At 54.6% G+C, this 25248-nt stretch overlaps 2 protein-coding genes across 3 annotated transcripts in view; both read right to left on the bottom strand.

The window, feature by feature from the left end:
- LOC133340676 (cytochrome c oxidase subunit 6B1) overlaps positions 1 to 25248 on the bottom strand; it is a 240484-nt gene that overhangs the window by 85645 nt on the left and 129591 nt on the right. The gene's annotated exons all lie outside the window — the stretch shown is intronic.
- The window catches only part of LOC133340610 (cytohesin-3-like), a 40155-nt gene continuing 19996 nt past the window's right edge, over positions 5090 to 25248 (bottom strand). For both annotated transcript variants that reach the window (XM_061548974.1, XM_061548973.1), the window contains exons 2-13: positions 16523 to 16614; positions 15816 to 15880; positions 13408 to 13477; positions 10947 to 11065; positions 10432 to 10512; positions 9889 to 10001; positions 8563 to 8711; positions 7275 to 7386; positions 6897 to 6973; positions 6690 to 6761; positions 5532 to 5686; positions 5090 to 5220 (exon numbers count right to left, since the gene is read on the bottom strand). In XM_061548974.1, the coding sequence (XP_061404958.1) occupies positions 5136 to 5220; positions 5532 to 5686; positions 6690 to 6761; positions 6897 to 6973; positions 7275 to 7386; positions 8563 to 8711; positions 9889 to 10001; positions 10432 to 10512; positions 10947 to 11065; positions 13408 to 13477; positions 15816 to 15880; positions 16523 to 16614 (1190 nt within the window). In that variant the 3' untranslated portion in view covers positions 5090 to 5135. The remainder of the gene's footprint in view (positions 5221 to 5531; positions 5687 to 6689; positions 6762 to 6896; positions 6974 to 7274; positions 7387 to 8562; positions 8712 to 9888; positions 10002 to 10431; positions 10513 to 10946; positions 11066 to 13407; positions 13478 to 15815; positions 15881 to 16522; positions 16615 to 25248) is intronic.

The raw sequence follows: 25248 nt of genomic DNA, 5'->3' as shown, positions 1-25248 counted from the left end.
CAACAACATCAACAACAACAACCGCCATTCGCCACTAAGTGGCGGCGACGTCGCTACGGCGCTTGTGCCAGGCTATGTGCACGTTCAGGCCACGTGAAGTGGTCGAACGCCCGCTGGCAGCGGGAGGTCACGGGACAGAGCCAGACCCAGCAGGTGTCATGGGTCGACTGACTGAGATGACTACTGGCCGATGCATCACCTGTGCCCCCTGCTGTGTCAAATGCAACATCCCCGACCCCCACCTCCCCAGCATGGCCAATTGCCGCAGAGACAATCCCCTTTGACGGAGACCCCCTCGTCTAACTGGTTTAAATTCAATAACAAAATAAAGATTTCTTTTATATAGCTACTCTTGTTCCCATTTTTTTTAAGTTTAGTTTTTTTTTTAAACCGAAGAGTCGGTTTTGTCGTCTACATGCCCACGTGACCGATGTTGCGTTCCCCTCGTGCACACACAAACACACGCAACTTTATTTGAGTTTTAACTGGCGATATAAAATCTAATGATGGCTTTCTGGGACGAGGACACCACGCAGATTCGCGAGCAGTTTCCCCGGTCCGCGTTTAAAGACCCGCCCCGTACTACCGGGAATTTCTGTTGATGAAGCGCTTCATAGCTCATCGGATTCCTCACCCCCGAGTCTAAATAAAGATACTGATACGTTTAGTAACCGGGTCAATTGCCGAGCGACACTTTTGACCAGTTGAGAAAGTCCCTCTCGAAACCCCTTCGAGAGAGGGTGGCAAGGACGGCGTGGGTTGCCCACATGTGCCACTGCCGAGGGGGGCAGTCACGGACGTTGTCGTGTAACGTGGGGCTGGCAATCCCCTGCCAGTTAATGCCCGCATCTATTGGCTGCATCGCTTTGCGAAGGAAACGACGAACGAACGCGAGCGCAAACATGTAAGGTAGGGGGGTGGAGACGTTAGGAAATGTGTGTGGTCCACCACCACCACCAGCAGCAGCGACGCCAAACACATCTGGAAGGTGACTTGACTCTTGACTTAAAGCTTTCGTGACTGCAGGAATTCATATGCTTTGGGTCTTTCGGTAAAAGTCACGTTGCGATCGCAAACACACATCGCTCGTGTTGCGATCGAAACGTCGTAGTTTTTTTGTTATTTTCTTTGAACCTATCTACGTGACTTTACCGAAAGACCCAAATAATGGGTTGATTGACTGTTCGTCTTCGCACAGCGGGAAAGGAAGGCAAGGGCCACCTGCCTTCGTGGTCAACGCAACAACACTGGCCGGTAACATCATTGCCGCGGCTTTATGCACATCGAGAGAGTCTGATTGTACCCCCCCCCCCCCACCGTCCACCACACACACGAAACCCGTCCTGGAAGAAATCTCTGCCACGGTGAAGGCGGTCGCGGGAACAGCAAGGGCACGGGGCATCTCACCAGGGTCTGTTGCTGCCACCCGTCCCAGGACATCTCCGCTGCAAGGGGGGGGGGGGGGTCTCAGCTCGTGGCTTGGTTGCTCAAGGCGGCTTTGAGGAGACCAACAATAACAACAACAAACAAAACAGAGAAAGAATCCGCCCCGGGGTTTTTTTTTTGAAATGTAAAACCTACGCCGCAGCGAAGGTCGTGGGACTCCTCCAGCCTCTTCGTCAATACGGTGGGGTGGGGGCACGGGGGGCTGGAGGGAGGGGGGCTGGAGGGAGGGGGGCTGGAGGGAGGAATGGAAATAAAAATCGTTTGAAAAATGAATGTCGTGTTGACGCTTAAAGAAGAAAATAAACAACGACAACAACAACAAGACAACATTCGCGGTGACCGCAACCGTACCGTCGGTAGCCCACTGCCGTGGTGGCCGCCTTTTGCAAAGTCGTTCTTTCGTTTTTCGTTAGCTGCCGTACAATGAACTGATATGCTACACATCACGCTTGCTTGGGAACAGCTCCTCGAGTAATGGGTTCATCTGCTACAAACTCCCAACATCGTGGCAGGCACAGGCATACGATAATAATACTACTACTATGACACGGATAATACTGAAGTCGCACTTGTGCCCGACGGCGTGTGAGTGAGTGTACCCACGTGTCTATGTGTACCCACGTGTGAGTGTGTGAGTGTACCCACGTGTGTGTGTGTACCCACGTGTGTGTGAGTGTGTACCCACGTGTGTGTGAGTGTGTGTGTGTGTACCCACGTGTGTGAGTGTACCCATGTGTGTGTCTATGTGTACTCACGTGTGAGTGTGTGTGTGTACCCACGTGTGTGTGAGTGTACCCACGTGTGAGTGTGTCTATGTGTACTCACGTGTGAGTGTGTGTGTGTACCCACGTGTGTGTGAGTGTGTGTGTGTACCCACGTGTGTGTGTACCCATGTGTGTGTCTATGTGTACTCACGTGTGAGTGTGTGTGTACCCACGTGTGTGTGAGTGTACCCACGTGTGAGTGTGTCTATGTGTACCCACGTGTGAGTGTGTGTGTGTACACACGTGTGTGTGTGTGTGTACCCATGTGTGTGTCTGTGTACCCACGTGTGAGTGTGTGACTGTACCCACGTGTGTGTGAGTGTGTGTACCCACGTGTCTATGTGTACCCACGTATGCGTGTGTGAGTGTACCCACGTGTCTATGTGTACCCACGTGTGAGTGTGAGTGCACCCACGTGTGTGTGAGTGATAGCCCTTTGCGGATTTTGACGCGTTCCAAAGACGAGGTGACGCACGCAAGCACCGCACCGCGCGCCCCTCGCTAGAGCCCCGCGGGGCACAGACGATGACGCCGTTTTAATATTTTAACGCACTCGCGCCTCGGCAATAGCGCGGTGTTGGGGAGCCGTGCGTCCGGCCGAGCCCCCCTGCGTAGGGGGAATGGGGGGCCGCTGTAGTTTAAGGGGGCACGGCATAGCTGGCGGAAACGCCAGTTATGCGGGCTGGGAAGCCCCGCTGCAGATTGTACGGCTACATTGCCTGTATATTAGGAGTTTGCGTCTCTCTCATCATCATCACGGTGGCTCGGAGATGTTAACTACCTCGCCTGGTCTACAGGAGGTCGTGGGTTCGATCCTGACCCTGACAACGCCTGAATATTTGGAGTTTGCGGTGTCTCTTTCTATCATCATTATTACGGTGGCTCGGAGATGTTAACTACCTCGCCTGGTCTACAGGAGGTCGTGGGTTCGAACCGGACCCTGACGCCTGTTGCTGTATGTTTGGAGTTTGCGTGTCTCTCTCTCCCTGTGGTCGTGTGGATTTAGTTTCTCTCCGGTCTTTCCCTCCGCATTTAGAATAAACGTCACGCGCTTAGAGCATTTGGCTGCTAGAAATGTCCACACGACGATAATGACGACAAGCCACGTTTGTTGTTGAGCTATCATTTGAAGCGGAGGAAAGGAAGGTGGCAACGTCCCCCCGGCCCCCCAAAACTCCCAAACCTGCGGTGCGCGCCTCTGCTCGGCTCGGCTCGCCCGCCTCCGCTGCCGAGCACGTGGGTGCTGAAATAAAATCACGTGACGGATGGAATAACGGGGGGACATTTTCTTTTTTGTTCATAAACATTTCTGCCTAGAAAATTAACGTCCACAAACCGGAGAGAGTGCAAGCTTGCCTCTAGCAGGGGCGCACGTGTTAGACGCGCAGGCGCGGCTCACGCCCTGCTAGCGGTGACACCTTGCGGTTTCACCGCACAAGGCTCGTGTCTGAATGCCAAGCTGGTGTGAGTGTTGCACGGATTGAGGAGAGGGTTAAGCCCCCCCCCCCCCCATCGTAGCCCTAGCCACCTGCCGCCCCGTGCCCACAGCTGAAGCTGCTCGGCCACATTCCTGATTCAGCACCTGCACTTCCGGGCGTGTCCGGGCAAGAGTCTTAGCAAGGCAAGGTCAAGGCTGGGTCAAGGCTGGGTCAAGGCAGGGTGTGGTGCTCCAGGCAAGGATAAAATACAACTCTAGCCGGGGTTCGCTCCTCGGCGATCGGTCGTGAAACCGGATGAACTGAACGCGGACTTCTCTGCGGGGGGTCGCAGAGTGCAACCCGTCTCTCCCGCTCGCTCGAGGCAGAGACGGGATTCCACTATCGGGCGTCGGTCCGCTCTGCGGCTTGTCGCGGCGTACTTCGCCGATCAACGCCGACGTGTCTCCACCCACGACCGACTGCTCCGGTCCTAGAACGTGGCACGCCGTTCCAATTGCTTTGCCGACGCAGCGAGCGAGCGGGCGTGCGAGCGGGCGGATCTCAACTCGGCCGTCCGGTTGCCACCGCTGAGCTGTTGCGGAATCCGAGGACAGCTGGAAGCAACGCGGCAGGACTGACGGACCGACGGGGGGGGGGGGGGGGGTGTAAGAGGAGGTATCGCCACTCCCCGTCTGCCCGAATATCGACAACTTCCGCTATCACGGCCTGCCTCGAGCCGTGCAGATAAACACTGTCGGTAATTGTAAAGTCATTCAAGTGGCTCTTAAAATATAGCTTTGCTGCGGGATGAACGTGTGGGGCAGGCGACGGAGAAGCCGTGAACCCCACCGCCGCCGCCACCGCCGGAGCCCCCCGCGTCCCCGATACATGGCGCGTTCCGAGTTGTGTCGCGTGCGGGACAGAGGGGGTGGCGCGTACCATTCATGCTTGGTGGGGGGGGGGGGGGGGGGGTGATGCGGGTCGTCTCTTCTCGTCAACGTCCATGGATGGGGGGGGGGGGGGGGTACGCGGGTGGGGGGGGGTGCCGCGTCCCGGCACGAGTCCAGTATTTACACCGCGCTGCGCCGTGGCGGTGAGCACACCGGCTTCCGGCACGCGTCCACATGCAGAGACGCCCACTGGAGCGGATGGTCGGAGACTTGCAGCGCGGGGGAGCAAGTGGTGGTGAGGAGGAGGAGGAGGCGGGGGGAGTGGGGGGGGGGGTTAGGGCCCTTACCAGAAGGGCCCCCCACCTTGCTCGCTCGTACCAACAGAGAGGGTGGGCGGGGGGGGAGTGGCGATGCTTCAACAAATTCGCCCGCGAAACAAGCAGACAGTCCGAGTGTCCACACGCCAGGTGCGCTGCCATGGGGGGCAATGCCCCCCTCCCCACCCCCCCATCTCCCCCACCCCCTCCCCACTGATAGCTCCGACCCCCCCCCCCCACCCCCAGCAGGCATCCACGCTGCTGCCGCCGCTGCCTCCGCTGCCTCCACCCCCAGCACGCTCAGTCAGGGGTCGCCTTGGACTTGGAGATTTTCTTCTTCCGCATGGCGAGCATGTCGTAGAAGGGGTCCCTGCTGATGCTGGCCCTGGGGGGTGCAGCAGGGTGCGGGGGTGGAGCAGGGTGGAAGGGTGGGGGGTGGAGCAGGGTGCGGGGATGCAGCAGGGTGGTGGGTGGGAGACAGAAGGCGACACCATTGAGACACAATGACCAAGGAGCTGAATCTGCACCATCTGTGTGTGTGCGGTGATCAACCAACCCTCGCTGCTGCCTGCACATCGCTGGCTCACAGCCAGCCACGTGGCGAGTGAGGAGGTTATGAGTGAGGAGGTGAGGAGCAGCGCGGTGGTGATTGAGGAGGTGAGGACGCGGCAAGCGACGAGCTAGCGCCGCGCTTACCGAATGCTCTTCATCCACTCCTCCTTCTCGTCGGGCGTGGGCGCCGAGATGCGGTACACCTCGTGGTTACCCTCCACCACCTTGCCGTCCGCGTCCGTCTTGCACGCCTTGATCACGTGCCCCTTGGTGTTGGGCATGTACAGCTCGAAGCAGTTCTGGGCAGGGAGGGGCGGGGGAGGGAGGGGTGGTGTGGGTGGGTGGGGGGCACGGGTGGCAGTGTGGGTTCAAGTTCAAGTTTCAAGTGTCCGGATAAAGTGACATCATTCGCAGGTAAACAGCAGGAGAAAAAACCCGACAGCTTCATCTTAGTGGTGGTGGTTGGTGGTGGCGGCTGCGATGGTGATTGTGGTGACTGCGGCGGCGGTTGTGATGGCGGTGGTGGCGGTGGTGGCAGGAGTGGTGATGGTGGAGGCGATGACTCTGTAGCGGCAATGGTTGCAGTGGTGGCGACGGCGGTGGCTGTATCGGTGGTGGTGATGGTTGTTTGTGGTGGCGTTGATGATGGTGGTGATGATGGCAGTGGTGATGATGGAGGTGGTGGTGATGGTGATGGCGGTGGTGATGGTGGTGGTGGTGTTGGTGATGGTGATGGCGGTGGTGATGGTGGTGGTGATGGTGGTGGTGGTGATGGTGGTGGTGGTGATGGTGATGGTGGTGGTGATGGTGGTGGTGATGGAGGTGGTGATGATGGTGGTGGTGATGGTGATGGAGGTGGTGATGATGATGGTGGTGATGGTGGTGGTGATGATGGTGGTGGTGATGGTGGTAATGGTGGTGATGATGGTGGTGATGGTGGTGATGATGGTGGTGGTGATGATGGTGGTGGTGATGGTGGTGATGGTGGTGATGGTGGTGATGATGGTGGTGGTGGTGGTGATGGAGGTGGTGATGATAATGGTGGTGATAGTGGTGATGGAGGTGGTGATGGTGGTGATGGTGGTGGTGATGATGGAGGTGGTGATGGCGGTGGTGATGGTGGTGGTGGTGTTGGTGATGGTGATGGTGGTGGTGGTGTTGGTGATGGTGATGGAGGTGGTGATGATGGTGGTGGTGGTGATGATGGTGGTGGTGGTGATGATGGTGGTGGTGGTGATGGTGATGATGGTGGTGGTGATGGTGGTGATGATGGTGATGGTGGTGGGTAGAATCGCCACTCACAGGCTTCTTGGGGTCCACCACCTCCCTGATGCTCAGGTTCTCCAGGGGGATGATCCCCCGCGGCTCCTTGTCCTGGAGGGGGCACAGCGAGCGGCGCGTTTCATTGCGGGAGCAATCAGGCGGCACGGCTTGGGTTGACCGCAGTGGAAAACCGAGGTGTGGAGCGCCCTCCCCCCCCCATCGGCACCGTGAGTCCGAGCGTCTCACCGTGGTGTACTCGAAGTAGTAGAGGCAGTTGTCGGTGAGGATGAACCACCGCCTCCGCCACGTCTTGATGCGCCCGCCTATACCGCCACACGCAGCAGCGGCAACAACAACGAGGACAACAACAACAACAAGCGCAGTGAGGTCAGAGGTCGGAGCGCCCCGGGGCCCGCATCGCCGAGAGCCTGGGTTCGAATCTGGGTTTTCAGCCGCTGCCCGTGATTGTCGAGCGAGCTGGTTTGTCCGCAGCCAGGTCACCGATAGCTCGCGTACGGTCACGGGAAGGGAGTTTCGCAACATCCGTGTAATCCGCCCGAAGCGCCAGCCAGTGAGCCAGCCAGCCAGCAAAACTTTGCGTCAGTAATTTAGAACGTCACGCACCCAGCTTGAGCAGCCAGCCCTCGCGGTCAGGGTTGAAGAAGGTGAGCGTCAGGTCGTTGCCGTCGTCCTCGGGGATTTTGAACGGCTCGTTCTTGATGCTGTCGTACAGATTCTGCACGCGCACAGACAGGCACGGAGAGTTCCGTTAGCCGCCGGGGGGCCGGGTCGTGGATGATCTGAGTTGTGGATAAAACGTAATGGGGGGGGGGGGGGGGGTGAGGGGTACGGGGGAATGAATGTTGAATCTACAACGCCCGGGCTGGGCTATTAAGTCGTCTGCTCCTCGCTCGTTGAGGGTCAGCGACTCACGAGGTCGCGAGCGAGTTGGTCGTCTTGGGAGGGAATTCAACCGGACGGCGAGGTTCCCGTTTTCATGCCCGTTCCACGTGGGCTGATAATTATAATAATTATAGTAATTCATGTGTTTTGTAACCCAACTCGGATGTGCGTTGAAATATCCGGGGCATGTCTCCCTGTCATTACCCTCAACAATGGAGAGTTGACTGGAACAGAGGTGGGCTCACTGATGGTTTGAGTAATCGATGACTCCCCCGATCAGCGGTTCAAGAACTCAACCAATCAGATGACGCCGAGACAGACGGATAATAAGTTCCCCACACCTCTCAGCTCACAGATTCCATCTCTTCACATACACACACACACCACAAACACCCCCCCCCCCCCATAGCCTTGAACAGACTTCTTGTGGCAAGTGCTGTTCACGAGTTGCACCTATGAAGGCTGGCACGGCACACGAAGGCGTGGGTGGCGATGCTTTTACACGCTGCATCAGGTACTCATTTGAGGCTGAGTAGACCTAGGACAGGCCCAGGACCGGTTCAAATAATCATCACTGGTGTCGGACCATGAAACTGTGAATCGAACTCTGGTCGCAGGGTTAGCAGCTCCCCACAACAAAGACAAAGATCCCCCGTATAGCCTTAACAGACTGTAGGGGCAAGTGCTGTTAGCGAGCACCTATTAAGGCAGGAACGGTACACGAGGGGGTGGGTGGCCACCACCACGCCCGACCGCCTTTGTCTCCCCAGTGGCGATGTTTACACACCGCACCAGGTACTCATTTCAGGCTGAGTCGACCTAGGGGAGGCCCAGGACCGGTTCAGATAATCGTCACTGGTGTTGGCCGTGAGCGGGAATCGAACCCGGGTCGCCAGGTTCATAGCGCAGTGCGCTAACCGCTACACTACCGCTCCCCACACACACATGCGCACACGCGCACACGCGCACACACAGACACACACAGACACACACGCACGTGCTCACGCACCCTGAGCAGCCCCTCGGGGAGGTCCCCGCCAGCGTTGATGCCGCGGTTCATGCTGATGAACGTCTCCACGCCAGGCTTCTCGCGCACGTTCGGGTTGTGGAGGCTCGTGTTCAGCATGATGATCGCCACCGACAGCACGTAGCACGTGTCTGCACGCAGGCGCGCACAAAGACAAAGATTCCCCCGTATAGCCTCGAACAGAGTGTTGGGGCAAGTGCTGTTTGCGAGCACCTAGGGGGTGGGCGGCCAGCGCCATGCCCGACCACGTACACACAACAACAACAACAACCGCCATTCGCCACTAAGTGGCGGTGACATCACTACGACGTTTGTGCCAGGCCATGTGCACCTTGAGGCCACGTGAAGTGTCGAACGCCCGGTCACGGGGCAGACCCACGCTCACACACACACACGCACGCGAGAATGATGATCGATGATGACCATGGCAGTGATAATAATATTAAGATGATGGTAGCGACGACGACGGTGACGACGACAGTGATGACGGTGATGATGGTGATGATGATGGTGATGATGGTGATGAGGGTGATGATGATGGTGATGATGACGGTGAGGGCGATTCCGCCCACCGGTGGGTGCGCTCGCCCCAGGTCTGCCAGGCGAGGGGAGCCGCTGCCCCCCCAGGTGAGAGCCCTCACCTGGCCGAGCGAACGACCTTGACCCACGTCCTCGGGGAGGAGGAGCCGGGCGTGGGAGCGGACGCAGTGCCAGCGCCGTGGCCACAAAGGCCCCTTTCTCATCGTCGCCCCCCCCCCAAACCCTGTTTTGTTTACCCCCCTGCCCCCCCCTCCCCGTGTTTGTGCCCCCCGAGGCCTCGCGTGAAAAGGCCGCTTTGGAAATGCTAAACGAGCGTCGCCACGGCAACCTCGCGCGTAGCGAGGAGCGAGCGCAGAGGCTGGGCAGGGAGTAAATGACTGCGGTGACGATGGTGGTGATGGTGGTGATGGTGGCGATGGTAATGATGGTGGTGATGATGACGATGGTGGTGGTAATAATGTTGGTTTTGGTGAAGATGGATATGATGATGATTTTGGCCGTGATGATGATGATGGTCGTGGTGATGATGATGGTGGTAATGGTGACGGTAATGGCGATGGTAATGATAGTGATGGTGATTACAATGATGATTACTCAGCCACAAATCATCTGTGCATGTTAATCACAAATCATCTGTGCATGTTAATCACAAATCATGAGTTTATCACACGGATGACGAAAGTCAACGGCGAATACATTGAACTTGGATGCGTGCAAAGAAATCTGGGTGGGAACCTCCTCTAGGTCGACTCAGCCTGAAATGAGTACCTGGGGACTGGAAGACGCCGGCGTTGCACTGGCAGTAGCGGGAGGCGAACGACTCCATCATGCGGTCGATCTTCTGAGCCTCCCCGGGCAGACGGAAACTCCACAGGAACTGCCTGCAGCATCATCATCAACATCATCATCAACATCGCCGTCAACATCGCCGTCAACATCGACAGCATCATCATCAAAAAAATCATCGACATCATCATCGTCAATATCATCAACATAATCATTATCAAAATCATCATCATCAACACCATCATCATCAACACCATCAACAACATCATCATCAACACCATCAACAACAACACCATTATCAACATCACCAGCAGGCGCTGGCTCATCCGCAGCAGAGCACCTGCCGAGTCGCGCGAGCGCCCAGGTGCGTCGCGTCTGGCTCGCCGGTGGACTGAGGCCACGTGACCAGCGGCGGCAGCGGCGGCAGCGGCCACACCGAGGGGCATGCCGGACGCGGCGGCGGTGGCGGTGTGCCGGGCCGCGGAGATATTCTCTCTAGGGTCGCGATGTGAGGCCTGTTCTCACCTGAGAGCCTGCACGAGGTTGAGGCCTGCGAACTCGTGCAGCTCCACAAAGGCCTGCAGCACCTTGAGGTTAAACTCATCCCTGTCGGGGGATTGGGATGGGAGGGGGGGGCACGGGGGGGGGGGAGATGAGAAGGAGATGAGAGGGGAGGAGATAAGAGGGGGGGAGAGAGTGGGAGAGGCTGAGAGGGGAGGTAAGATGAGAGGGGGCTGCAATGGGAGGGTTGTTGGGAGCCAGGTGGCATAGTGGTGGACAATGGGGGGGTTTCAGGTTGGGGGTAGGGTGAGAGTCAGGGCTTGGGATACGGTGAGGAGTAAGGTTTAGGATAGGGGTCAGGGAGAAATGTTCAGGATTGGGGGGTGAGGGAGTAAGTAAACTTGAGGATAGCGGGTGAGTGAGTAAGGTCCAGGATATGGTAAGGAAGTAAGGTTCAGGATAGCGGGTGAGTGAGTAAGGTCCAGGATAGGGGGTGAGGGAGTAAGGTCCAGGGTGGGGGGGGAGGGGGTGCTCCCTACCGCTCCCCCAGGTAGTCCCCGATGGCCGTCTTGTTGAGGCCTTCACCCTTGCACAGGAACTGGGCGATGTCCTCGGGCGTGCGCTGCAGCAGCTCGTTCGTGATCAGGAAGTCGATGCCCTGCGGAGCGTCACGCACGGAATGCCGCGCGCTCTCTCAACAAACAGCACGCGGGCGCAGGGTTGGCGCCGCCAGGCAGGTTGCTGCCGCAACAAAAAGGGGAGGTATGGCTCTTGGGCGGTGGTCTTCACCCAGTTTAGCACGTGGTAGACTTCCGCGACGAATATCATCCATCACAGAGGTTGTTTTTTTTGGGGTTAGATCGCGTAAATATATAAATGTGTCGTTAAAACCCGCCACCACCCGACACAGCCAACTAGTTAGGGTTGTCACGTAAACAGAACGTGCCAATTCGTCACTAGTACAGCACTGGTGTGTAGTGTAGTGTATAGTGTAGTGTATCGTAGTGTAGTGTATAATGTTGTGTATAGTAGTGTAGTGTATAGTAGTGTAGTGTATAGTAGTGTAGTGTATAGTGCAGTGTATAGTGTAGTATACTAGTACAGCACACCGGTTGTGTGTTGGAGAGCAAAGCCACAGCATTTACAATCTGAGTGCCGTGACGTTTCACCAGTGATTACAACTAGCTAAGGGGGAGGTGGGTGGGTGGGGGGCACTTTGGCCGATAAGACTTCATGTTTGAAACCAGTGGGGGGTTTAACAGCAGCACGGCAATGATGATGATTGGGGGAGGGGGGGGCGGTGTTTTCACTTTTGTGTTTCCCCGGGGTGGTGGCAGGGGGGGGGGGGGGAGTGTACGTCAGGGGCCGCACTGAAGGCCCACCAGGGGCCGCACTGAAGGCCCACCAGGGGCCGCCAGTGGTCCCTGGTGGGCCTTGCAATGAAGAACACTGGACGAGAGAGTTGCTTCTAGAGCGTGCGTTGGCCCGACTCTTCTACGACGCGGTGAAAAGAAGTGGTAGAAATGTACCCACCCTTCCGATCGCGAGCCACCAGCTTATTATGTAAATCACCAGCGCTGTCGTCACAGTACTGGCCACGTGGCCATCCAGCAACCCCCCCCCCAGCCCCTCCCCCAAACCCAACATAGCCATTAACCCCTCTTGTGGCCAGACGTTTAATTGCCACACTGGCGGCCGGGCTTCTGTTCCGACCACCCCCATCTAATCACATCGCTGCGCTTAATTACAGCTCGTGTCTTAGGGGTAATGACGGGGGGGCGGGGGGGAGACTCCTGCCACGCCCCTCCCCCTTCTTCCGCCACCGACTCCCTGGGTCTTGAACACAAAAGGATGGTTGGGGCAAGGTTGACAGCTGGGATAGGATCCAATTAACGCAGAGAGGGCTTCCCATTACAGCCAGGGCGGATGTGGAACACACACCCACACGTGTGTGTCTGTACATCCTACACGTGTGTGTGTGTGTCTGTACATCCGGCACGTGTGTGTCTGTACATCCTACACGTGTGTGTGAGTTTCTGTACATCCTACACGTGTGTGTGTGTGAGTTTCTGCACAAAAAAGACAAAGATCCCCCGCATAGCCTTAACAGACTGCTGGAGCACGTGCTGTTAGCGAGCACCGATGAAGGCCGGCACAGCGCCCGAGGGGGGTGCGTGGCCAGCACCACGCCCGGCCGTCTTTGTCTCCCCACTGGCGATGTTAACACATAACACCGGGTACTCATTCGAGGCCGAGTCGACCGAGGGGAGGCCCCGGGACCGGTTCAGATAATCGTCACCGGTGTGGGCGACCGTGACCGGGAATCGAACTCGGGTGGGCCAGGCTCGTAGCGCAGCGTGGCGCTCACCGCGGAGTTGCGTGTGGAGTGCATTGTGGGTAGAAATAGGTTCGTGCGTACACGCGGCCTAAGTCGCACGAACCGAAGGCGCATAGAGCGAGGGTAAGCCCCGTACTCGTCGTGTCTGCGCTGTACGTTGAACTTCTTTAGTACCGTACATGGCCAACCGTGATAATTGGAGGTTCGTGGGAGGGGGGGGGGGGGACACAGTGCCGAATAATTCCAGTAGCAAAAGTAGCTACACATGCAGTTACTGCATATGTAGCAGCTGCATATGTAGTAGCTACACATGTAGTAGCGACGGGCCCAGCACTTTCAAGGGCCCCGCGCTAATTACTTTTAAGCTATCAATTCCGGTTCAGTGATTCTGCACTTGCTCTATTACTATAGTACTATACCGCCTTCAACTTTTATGAACGACTGGCTGTTTAAGGTTAGCGATTTGTCGTATTATCTGGCTGTATAGCAAATGAAAAAATACAATTACTTTACCATGCAAGTAAAAAATGTGTGTTTGAATATTTACGTGTTTTTTTTTATTTAGGGCCCCTTTATAACATATGCTACAGGCCCCGCACTAGCTTAATCCCGCACTGGGGGGGGGGGGGGGGGGCAGCAATAGCTGCACGCATCTCAGGCACCTTCTTGTGGTCCATGTTGAATTTCTTTCGCCCGGTCGCCAGCTGCTTGTTCCTCTGTAGCGTCTTGGAGCTGAACGGACAAACAGACAACCAAGAAGCAAACACAAATAGCCGGGGGGGTTATGTTGTTGTTGTTGTATAAAATCTACGTAACCTTAAAGTAAATACTTAAAGGGTGCCACTCCAAAAAAAAAACCCTTCACGTTTGCTACTGCCAAGGTCACGCGCGCCTAATGAGCTTGCGGATTTGTTCGCTGTTGGACCGAAGCCGCCACGAGTTCAGAGGGAATCCCATGATGTTCAGTGGGCACTCAAAGGGGTTGACAGATGCATCCCTGGGCGATACAAACAGAGCCATCGTACGAGGAAGTGGTTCTTGGCCTGGGGTGCACGCACACCCTGGGGGCGCGAGATGCCCTTTCTGGGGGGGCGCGAGACATCCTCGAAGGTAAATCAACGAAAAGACAAATCAAGCACGGCCACGTAAGTGCCGCTAATTTGTGCCGTCAAAGCCTATGTGTTTATTAACGTTATACAAAAAATACGATTGATAACCAAAGGAGTTGCAGGCTGCAGTAAAGGTGAAGAACCACTGGTTTAGGGGCACAGAGAGGAAGAGCTGGTGGGGGATTCCTTACCAGTCTCTCAATATGAACATACAATGGGGTCATTCATAACACAGGTTTTCTTGGGGTTAGATCGCGTAAATATATAAATGTGTTGTTCAAACCCGCCACCACCCGACACAGCCAACTAGTAAGGGTTGTCACGTAAACAGAACGTGGCCAATTCGTCACTAGTACAGCAACACCGGTGTGTTGGAGAACCAAGCCACAACATTTACAATCTGAGTACGACGTTTCGCCAGTAATTACAACCAGCTTCATCAGGCGACAGCCAGAATTGTGAAGTCCATTTAAAGAAGGAAACACGAGAATCACGCAGAGCGAGAGGCTGTCACATTCATCCTCATCCAGCAGTGGCTAGACCACGAACGATGACGACGACGGCGGTGGCGGCGGTGACGATGACGGTGATGACACAAGCGTCCAAACTTGCTCGCAATGACACCCGGGCGACGAGGAAGGCGCGGATCAGGAAAACAAAGTCACGCGTAGCACCACGGAGTGACCGATTGTGATATAGAAACCACTCGGCACAACACCACGTGCACATTCAACACTTGGCGATCTCACACCCCCCGCCCCTCATCCCCACCCCGCCCCACCAACCCCGCGGGTGGAGGCGCTGAGTGATCAAGGTCTCGTGGGGAGGAGGAGAGGCGAGGAGGTGGATGGCAATGGGGGGGGAGGGGTGAAGGAGGGGTTGGGGGGGTTAAGGAGAATGGGGGAGGGGTGGGGGGGAAACAATCTCCCAGATTTCCCCTAGGGGGTGAAATTGGCCTCGAAGCAGTTGCTCCAATTAGTGGATGGGGGAGGGGCCATGGGGGGGGGGGGGGAGGGGGCGGAGTCATGGGGGGAGGAGGGCAATACAGCCCCCACCCCTCGCCCTTAAGATTCAGTGATTCCCAGATTGCCTGAACAAAATGGACGGCGTCGGTTGCGTGCTGCGCGTCACGTGGGGCACGTTTAGCAATCATCAGGCGCGTGCAGCGTGCAGCGTGCAACGAGTTAATTTGCATTTGAATGGGGGAGGAGTCAATTGGTGAACCTGGAAAGATGGAGCATGGTGGTGGAGCGTGGTGGTGGTGGTGGAGCGTGGTGGTGGTGGTGGTGGAGCGTGGTGGTGGTGGTGGAGCGTGGTGGTGGTGGTGGTGGAGCGTGGTGGTGGTGGTGGAGCGTGGTGGTGGTGGTGGTGGAGCGTGGTGGTGGTGGTGGTGGAGCGTGGCGGTGGTGGTGGTGGAGCGTGGTGGTGGCGGTGGAGCGTGGTGGTGGAGCGTGGTGGTGGTGGTGGTGGAGCGTGGTGGTTGTGTTGGAGCGTGGTGGTGGTGGTGGTGGTAGTGGTGGTCGGTGGGGAGGGCTGGAGCGCGGTAACCCTGCAGTTGATTCTCACGATCCGGGTCGATTATCTCGAGCCGTGCGTGCACAGTACACAGACTAAAATCGTAAAGGAGCAGCCCTGCAATTTCTCGCTAAGACCACTCCCACTGGAGAGAGCTCTTGAGAGCCCCTCTACTCTAGAGAGTCCCTCTAGTCTAGAGAGTCCCTCTAGAGAGCACGTGGTCTACTCTTGCACGCTCTCCACGCGTGTTGGTAGAGGTGGCAGGGACACCACTTTAACACCTCCACACGTCACCTGCGCACCGTGGGGAGAGATGAGAGATGGGCAGAGGAGAGAGTTGTGGAAAGTAGAGGTGAGAGACGAGGTGACAGGTAAGGTAATAGACGAGGCGAGAGACGGGGTGAGAGACGGGGCGAGAGATGAGGTGAGAGAGCGGTGGCGCTCACCTCTCCTCGCTGTAGGCGAGCGTCTCCATCTCGCTGATGACCCCGGCTATCTCATTCTGGAGTCGCTGGGGACACACGGACACACACCACACGCACAGCCGCTGTTAGCGAGCACCCGTTAAGGCTGCCGGGAGCGACGGCGCAGTGGTTGGCGTGCCGTGCCACGGACCCGGCCACCCGAGTTCAATTCCGAGCCATGGCCAACATCGGTGGCGAGTGATTCCGAGAACCAATCCATAAACTGATCCTGGATCCTCTACACTGATGAATATTCACTCACACCTGTGTGTGAGAATGCATACACCTGTGAGTGAGTATGCATACACATGTGAGTTTAAATACACTGATCTGTGTATATATTACTAGATTTGAAGCTTTCGTGACTGCAAGGATTCATATTCTTAGGTTTTTTCAGTAAAGTCACGTAGGTAAACATGAAAAATTAAAAATAATAAAAGTAAAATAAAATAAAAATCACGACGTTTCGGAGGCAACACAAGAAGACGGAAGCTTGTGTTGTCTCTGAAACGTCGTGATTTTACTTTTCTTTTTTATTTTACTTTAATTAATTTAAATTTAATTTTTTTACCTACGTGACTTTACCGAAAAAACCTAAGAATATGATCTGTGTATGTGTATGCACACACCTGATTGTATGCTTACACCTGTGTATGTACACCTATGTGTATGTGTACACCTGTACACACCTGGATGTCAGCCAGGAGGTCCTCCTTCCGCTGATGGACATCGTCGAGTTCCGCCAGTTCCTCCGGCTCGTCCGAGGTCAGGGCGCCCGCGGCTACGGGGGGTGCAGGAGGAGGAGGTCAGGATTAGAGGTGGCAAGATGGGAGGAAGCGTGAGAGGAGAGAGGATAGTGCTGATGGGGATGGGGGAGTGTGGTGGGGATGGAGGAGAGTGATGCTTGTGGTGGCAGCGGTTCTGGTGGTGACAGGGGAGTGTGATGCGATGCATCGTGATGACGCGATTGTGACAAGAGCGATGATGATGGGACACAGTCGGAATGGAGGGATGGAGGGAGGGGGTGTATATTACAAGAAGCACATTTGAGGATGTCATTTGAGGAGCCACCACCCCAAGTCCTTGCCTGCTCACCGTGACCGGGTGACCCAGTGTGTTCGATGTTTTTTGGGGGGGTTGTGCAAATACACTGAGAACTTTTTAGGGGGGGGGGTGGGAGGATGAGGTGTGACTGGGGGACGGTGGGGGACGGTGGGGGAGGGGCTGAGGTGGGGGGGGGGAAGGGGCAACCCATAAATATTCCTGTTTAGGGTCCCCCAATGAGCTATCAAGCGCCACCAGTGGCCCTCCCATCTCGTCGACATCCACCAATCCCCAGGGAGAGAGACTGCTGGGGGGGGGGCGATCGTGTCCCCCCCTCGCGGCGTAACACGAGAAGCCGGAGGCCCCCCCCCCTGCCTGCTGGGCCGAGTGGCCCTGACCCGGGTCAGCTGACACGTGTGTGTAGAAGCTACACACACACACAGCCTACACACAGTCTACACACATACAGCCTACACACACACATACAGCCTACACACACACATACAGCCTACACACAGCCTACACACACACAGCCTACACACACACATACAGCCTACACACAGCCTACACACACAGCCTACACACAGCCTACACACAGCATATACACATACACAGCCTACACACAGCCTACACACACAGCATACACACAGCCTACACACAGCCTACACACACACACAGCCTACACACAGCCTACACACACACACAGCCTACACATAGCCTACACACACACAGCCTACACACAGCATACACACACACACAGCCTATATACACACAGCCTACACACACACAGTCTACACACAGCCTATACACAGCCTACACACAGCCTACACACACAGCCTACACACACAACCTACACACACACAGCCTACACACACACAGCCTACACACACACCCTATACACACACAGCCTACACACACACACAGCCTATACACAGCCTACACACACAGCCTACACACACACACAGCCTATACACAGCCTACACACACACAGCCTACACACACACAGCCTACACACACACAGCCTCTACACCCGCTGTGTGGCGAGCGGTCCCAGTCACTCGCTGCCAGTTTCATCGTCGTCGTCGTCATCATCAGGTGGCTCCTCTTCTGCTTTTGACTTCTCCCTGCCCCCCCCCACCATCCTCGAGCCATGAGTAACCACCGCTCCGCCGAACTCCACGTGTCGGCGTGCACGTGTGCGCTGCTAAGCCAGCGGCCAGAGTTCCATTCCCGCTCACGGCTAACGTCAGTGACGATTATCTGAACCGGTCCCGGGCTTCCCCACCGGTCGACTCAGCCTCAAATCAGTACCTGGTGCGATGTGTAAACATCGCCGCTGGGGAGACAAAGGCGGCCGTACGTGGTGGTGCTGGCCACCCACCCCCTCGTGTGCCGTGCAGGCCTTCATAGGTGCTGCTCGCTAACAGCACTTGCCCCAACGGTGTGTTGAGGCTATACGGGGGATCCTTGTCTTTGTCACAGCTGTGCACGCGGGGGTGTGATGGCAGGCTTCTGCTGCCGCTCGCTGATGATGATGTTTTCCGATAAGTTTGATTGCGAGAATCAAAGGCAATAGTCGTAAACGAAGAAAAATCTCCTGTCGGCTCAGATCCGCCGATGACGTAAGCCAACATAGCGTCAAGTGAGTGTGAACGACAGGAAATGATTGGAGAATTAAAACCAAAAATTCGCAAAAACGTCGGCCTCGGGCTAACCACACGAGCAAAACAGAAGTCGCGCCCTGACCAAGTTACCCTGAACAGCCGAGGAGGGGGAGGTGGGTGGTGTCAGAGAGAAGACTCATTTCTTTAGAACCGCGTTTTGTGTTTCCTTTCTTGTCTCTCCGCCGTACGTACGGCGCGTAAGAAGTTCAGCATAACTAAATACATGATGCTGGTGATGGTGGTGGTGGTGTCGATGGTTCGGCCATCTGGAGCGCTCTTCCTTCTGGCATTAGGAAGCCACTGGACCTACGCACTTCACCTCCATGGACAAACTAATTTCTTTGGAACAGCTTTGTGAGTTTAGTTTGCTGTCCTACCGCCGCACCTCTAATTAGCGCGGTTGGCTACGTACGGTGCGAAAGAAGTCCAACATAAATACAACGCTGGAAAACAGAGTGCAGCAAGTGAGCTTATAGGGCGGTAATTGAAGTATAATTCGGACAACCCCACAGCCTATTCTTATTCTTGGGTCTTTCGGTAAATTCACGTAGATAGGTTCAAAGAAAATAACAAAAAATACTACGACGTTTCGATCGCAACACAAGCGTTCGTCATCAGGAAGAAAACGGACGAACGCTTGCGTTGCGATCGAAACGTCGTAGTTTTTTCTTATTTTCTTTGAACCTATCGACGTAACTTTACCGGAAGACCCAAGAATATGAAATCCTGCAGTCACGAAAGCTGTAAGTCAAGATTTAACCCCACAACCGCGAGAGGACGGGGTCAGGCAAGTGGAGCTTGAGGTTCAGCCCAAATTGCCACCGTGGCCACCACCCAAGTCAGACGATCGCCCACGAACCGAGCTCCTGGCCCTGTGAGATCCATTCCCGGTGGCATTGCGACTACTCGCAAACTTCGCCTCGTCTTCGCTAACCTCGACGCCAAACTACAACAGCTTCCCCAGCCATACGGAGAAGAAGCTAAACTAAACCATTTTTGATCACGAAACTATTTTTATTTTACCAGGTAATGCCCACTGAGCTATTTAGTTATTTTCAGAAGCGACCTGGCTATCACAAATGATAGCTCAACGAAGTGGCTCATCAAGTAGGGATTCATAGTAGCAGCCAACAACTCTAAACGCGTGATGTTGATTCTAAATGTGGAGGGGAAAACCGGAGGACCCGGAGAAAAATCCACGCACCGGCCATGCACCACTGCCTCCGATCGCGACGTTTCTTACCCAAGCCCGCTTATATTATCATTATTAGAATTATTATCATAATAATTATTTATTAGGTTAATAAATTATTTATTAGATTAATAAATAATTATTAGAATAATCATTCTATATATATATAATTATAATAATAATATATTATTTCTAGAATACATTATTATTAGAATAATGACTTTTATTATCATATAATAATCATTATTAGAATGATAGCCTCGAATTTACGAAGCTCCTTTCGTACTGAAGTATCTCAAAGCGCTGCACGGATAAATTAAACTACTCACAAGTATAGATACAATCTAAGCGAACTAGAAAGCTGACAACGACATCAATGACTACACTCGAAATTCCAATCAACTGAGGATCTATGATGAAAGCGAATAAAAATAATGATGACAGAGTAATCCAATCAGTCGTCAACATCGGTTTTAAAATTCAAAACAAGTCATCGTGCTTAACCTGCGCATGGCGTCTAATCCGCGTGGCCCTCTCTCTTTCTGTGTCCAAGCGTGCACCACCCCCGCCCGTCTTGCCGCGCCGCTCTTGAGCCACAGACGAGAGAGTGAACCCACCAAAGTCTGCGCTCCTCCTTCAGCCGAGGAGGAGGAACGGCGACACGACTCGATCTGTCTCTCTGCTGAAGCCGTCTCGTCGTAGCCAGCAGCAGCAGCAGCAGGCGATGTTGGCATCGAGTTCCCGAACCACGTGTTGCGCTCATTTCCCGCACCTCTCTGACGAGCACGGTTGGCTACGTACGGTGTGAAAGAAGTTCAACATACGGAGGAGGAATAGAATGGAATGGAGCCTTTGCTCCGTCCCATGTCCTCTGCCCGTGGCCACGTTTCTGACAGCGAACTTCAGAGCAGGAAACACTGTAAACCACGTTTTATTTATTCAACCAGGTGACCTGGCCACCAACGGAGAGCTCAACGAAGTGGTTTATCATCGCGTGGGGATTTCTAGCAGCCGCCACGACACTCTGAACGCGTGTTGCAGGTGACAGGCACCGCGTCGCGTTTCTCTCTCCCTCGTGGTGTTCACCCTCTGAAGCGCTCGCTCGTCACCGTGGCGTGCGCGATGACCACCACCACCACCACGTGACTTTTCTTTCGTGTTGTGCGCGGTGCTTTTAGCGCCACAGCGCGTGGATTTGTAGCGGTTGTTTTCATTTGTTTGCTGGTGACTTTGTGTTTTTTATATCGAAATCGCCTCCGGTGCTTTTGCTGTTGGCGGCAATAAAAGTTGTTTAAAAGTCAAAAGTCTAACTTCCTCTTCTTGGTTCTTTCGGTAAAGTCACGTAGAAGGGAAATAATAACATAATAAAAATAAAACATAATAAAATAATTCTCACGACGTTTCGGCCACAACACAAGCAGCCGTCCTCAGGTGAAGAACAGGTCTGTCGGAAAGACAGCGTCTTTCCGACAGACCTGTTCTGTGGCCGAAACGTCGTGAGAATGATTTTATTATGTTTTATTTTTATTATTTTATTATTTCCCTTCTACGTGACTTTACCGAAGAAACCAAGAAGATGAATCCCTGCAGTCACGAAAGCTTTAAATTGAAATCTCTCTCTCCTCTCTCTCTCCTCTCGCTCCTCTCTCTCATCTCGCTCCTCCCTCTCCTCTCTCTTTTTTACGATCAGTGGAAACAAGAAGATGCTCGGTGTATTCGGCACTTTGTTTCGTTCATCATTTCGTAAAATGTTTGCTTTTTTAACGGGGCTTTATGTAACCCTCGCTCGCTCGCTCTCTCGCTCGCTCTCTCGCTCTCTCACTCTCTCACTCGTTCTCTCGCTCGTTCTGTCGCTCATTCTCTCGCTCACTCTCTCGTTCTATACGTAGCCCCTCCTCGCAGTCCGACGGCCTCCGACGGGTAGCTCATAACAGCTCTCTCCTCTCGCTCCTCTCGCTCCTTTCTCTCATCTCTCTCCTCTCTCTCCTGGAGACGCGTCGCAGCCTCGTGGCTTCTCAGGTGACGACTTCAGACCTCCGAACGCGCGTTCCGACCTCTCCTCTACCCTCAGCCTGATTCCATCTCACGCAGGGGTACAGTGCCATACATTTATTTTATGAAATATATACAAATATATATTCTTCAATCCAACCGCTACAAAATTACTCGTAGGTTTTTTTTCGGTAAAGTCACGTAGGAAAAAAATAATAGTAAAATAAAATAATAAATGAAGAAAATTCACGCCATAGCGGATTCGGGCGCATGGCGCGTGCGGGTAATCCCTTACACCCCCCCCCTCGCTTTCCACGTGCGAGAGAGTGTGAGTGTGTGTGTATGTGTGCGTACGTGTGTGTATGTGTGTGTACGTGTGTGTATGTGTGTGTACGTGTGTGATTGCGTGTAGTGGGGAGCGGTGTTGTAGCGGTTAGCGCGCTGTGCTACGAACCTGGCGAACCAGGAACCTGGCGAACCAGGTTCGTAGCACAGTCGACTCAGCCTCAAATGAGTACCTGGTGCGGTGTGTAGTAAACATCGCCCCTGGGGCCGGGCGTGGTGTTGGCCACCCACGCCCTCGTGTGCCGTGCCGTGCCTTCATGCCTTCATAGGTGACCCCTAACAGCACTTGCCCCAGCAGTCTGTTAAGGCTATACTGGGGTGGGGGTATCTTTGTCTTTGGTCTTGTGCTGTAGCTCAAGACTAAGGCGCGATTTAGTTCCCCCTGCCCACAGTCGGGCTACAGATCCCGGGCGCACACAGCAGCGTCTCTCTCCGAGCCCTTCATAGACGCCCCTCTGTGAGGTCTCTTGCTGAAGGCGAAACCCGCCGCGAGTGACGCCTCACATCGGCGCTTTACAACGCGACACAAAGTGGACTCGAGCGGCCGCAGAGACACGCGATCTGAGTGCCGCGTGTGTCGCGCACGGCGCCCTGAGCACACGGGGCGCTTTGTGGGCGCAGGTTTCAACACGCGGCGCTGATAGGCACCGACGTCTGTAGAACCCTTGTCTCCAAAACCCTGAGCCAAGCCCGAAGCCAAGAGCGTAAGCGAGATGAAACCCCCCAAACTAAATACCTCGAAATCTGAGCTGCACCCCAAAGAGTGAGCAACGTGGAAGGAGGAAAAAAGGTTGCACGTGGAAGACAACCTGATGATGATGATGATGTTGATGTAGGTCGTGACGAGAAGAAAACTGGAACCATTTGGACACATGTGTAGGATTGCATTAAAAGTGGCGTTGTTGTTCGGAGAAATGCTTGGGACCGGAAATAGAGAAAGACCTAAGAGAGGATGGCTTGATGACGACATCACGAGATATCGAAGATGTGGCCACTACTTGAGCCATCTTGGCACAAGACGGAAGAACTTGGTCGCAAATGACACCGACGGACTATCTGCCCATGGAACGTGATGATGATGATGATTAACCCAAGTTCATAATGCAAGACCCTGAATCTAACCCGAATGTAAAACCCTAACCCCTCGCACAAGCCTCTAACTCAAGATCTTAACGGCAACTCAATGCCCTGTCTCAAGACCATGACCCAAATGACCCATACAACAGTTCTTAATCAAGGCCAGGATGATCTCAGGAACATATTCCTGTCTCCAGTTCATCATCATCATTGTCATCATCTTCATCATCTTCATCATCATCATCACCCCTTCCACAAAACCCAACCTAGCAACCACAACCACGGGGCCACCACCCTCGGCAGTAACCGCCCAGCCACAACCACACAGCCACAACCAGTAACCCATCACCACATGGTCACAACCTCCGAGGTACAATCACATCGGCCACAACCACCTGTGCACAACCACTTAGCCACATCCATAACTACACCCCCGTCCAACCACAACCACATCCCCCTGTAGCCCCAGCGCAGTTGTCTCATGGAGAAAACAAAAATCAGTCATACACAGAGGGTGTCAGGATGGTCTTGAGCTTAGCCTGATGTCAATGTCTCTTTATATGTCTCTACAGGATTTATAGGTCTCTGTGTGGGTGTTTGGTGTCTCTGTGCGAGTCGATGAGTCTCTGTGTGCGTCTATGGAAGAGAGGAGAGGGGAAAACGGGAAGGTCAGGCATCTCAGTCTGCGGGTCTCTATGCGGGTCGATGGGTCTCTAGACGAGATGATGGGTCTCTTACACGAGCTCAAGGCTCTCTGTGCGAGTCGGTGGGTCTCGATATGAATCTGTGGGAGGCAGAGAGAGAGAGAGACGCAGTCGTGGCCAGAGGGATATTCTGGTGAGCAGTGAGACAAAGGCGGCCGGGCGGGCGGGCGTGGTGTTGGCCACCCAGCCCCCTTGGCCTTCACAGCTGCTGCTGCTACTTGCCAACAGCACTTGCCCCAGCAGTCTGTTGAAGGCTATACGGGGGGGCTCTTTGTTGTGTGTGTATGCGCGCATGTTTACGGCGTCAGGGAATGCATCACGAGGGGGGGGGGGCTGGGGGACGCGCGCGAGAGGGAGGGGGGGGCTGGAGCACGCGCGCAAAGCTCCCCCGTATAGCCTTCACATAATGTTGGGGCAAGTGCCGGCACGCCGCACGAGGTTTCCAGGCACCACGTGGCCTCATTTGGCTCCCGAGTGGCGATGTTTACGACGCATCGCATCAGCAAACCAATTGTTTCAGGCTGAGTCGACCTAGGGGAGGCTCAGGACCGGTGTCAGATAATCGTCACAGGTCTTGGTGGCCGTGCGGAGGAATCGAACTCGGGTCGGCGGGTTCGTAGCGCAGCGCGCTAACCGCTGCACCACCGCTCCCCTCCCCCCCCCACACGCAGGGTTAACGTTTCGGCTTGGAAACAAATTCTACTTCTGCGGTGAAGCTTGGGACCGGGGGTTAAGTTAAGGTCAAATCTGACGAATGTCAAAGGTTAGTGGACCACAGCCGGGGGGGTGGGGGGTTACTCTCCGGGACAGGGCTGACAAGGCAGTTTGACGTGGAGGGGGGGGGGGGCACGTGCCCCCCAATGATCCGATCGAAATCCATAATTTCGATCGGGTCATTGGGGTTTATTAGTAATAAATCGGCATTTTGCGACCCCCACTGCCACTGTGTAGCATATTGTTACGTGTCAGGGACTCTATCAGATGATAGGACAATAGTCTGAGTCCATAATTGTCAAAAAGGTAACGGCAAAGCGGTTATAAGTGACTCACAGAATTGTGCGCAGTTGCGTATACAGAACACGACTTCCCTGAAGGCATCGACAGCTCCAGCGAGCGCGATGCCGATCACGACGCGGTTCGAATTCGATCCCGATCGATCAAGGGACAAGTCCTCACTTACTAACAACTCCTTACTTACTAACAACTCCTTACTAACAACTCTTTACTTACTAACAAGTCCTCACTTACTAACAACTCTTTACCTACTAATTCCTTACTTACTAACAACTCATTACTTACTAACAACTCCTTACTCACTAACAACTCCTTACTAACAACTCCTTACTTGCTAACAAGTCCTTACTTGCTAACAACTCCTTACTCACTAACAACTCCTT

Source organism: Lethenteron reissneri, chromosome 10, assembly GCF_015708825.2.
Source record: "Lethenteron reissneri isolate LAM-NWPU_2019-01 chromosome 10, ASM1570882v1, whole genome shotgun sequence".
In the NCBI taxonomy this organism is placed as follows: Eukaryota; Metazoa; Chordata; class Hyperoartia; order Petromyzontiformes; family Petromyzontidae; genus Lethenteron; species Lethenteron reissneri.
Note: the sequence above shows the minus strand (reverse complement) of the source record. Positions and strands in the feature narration are given on the sequence as shown.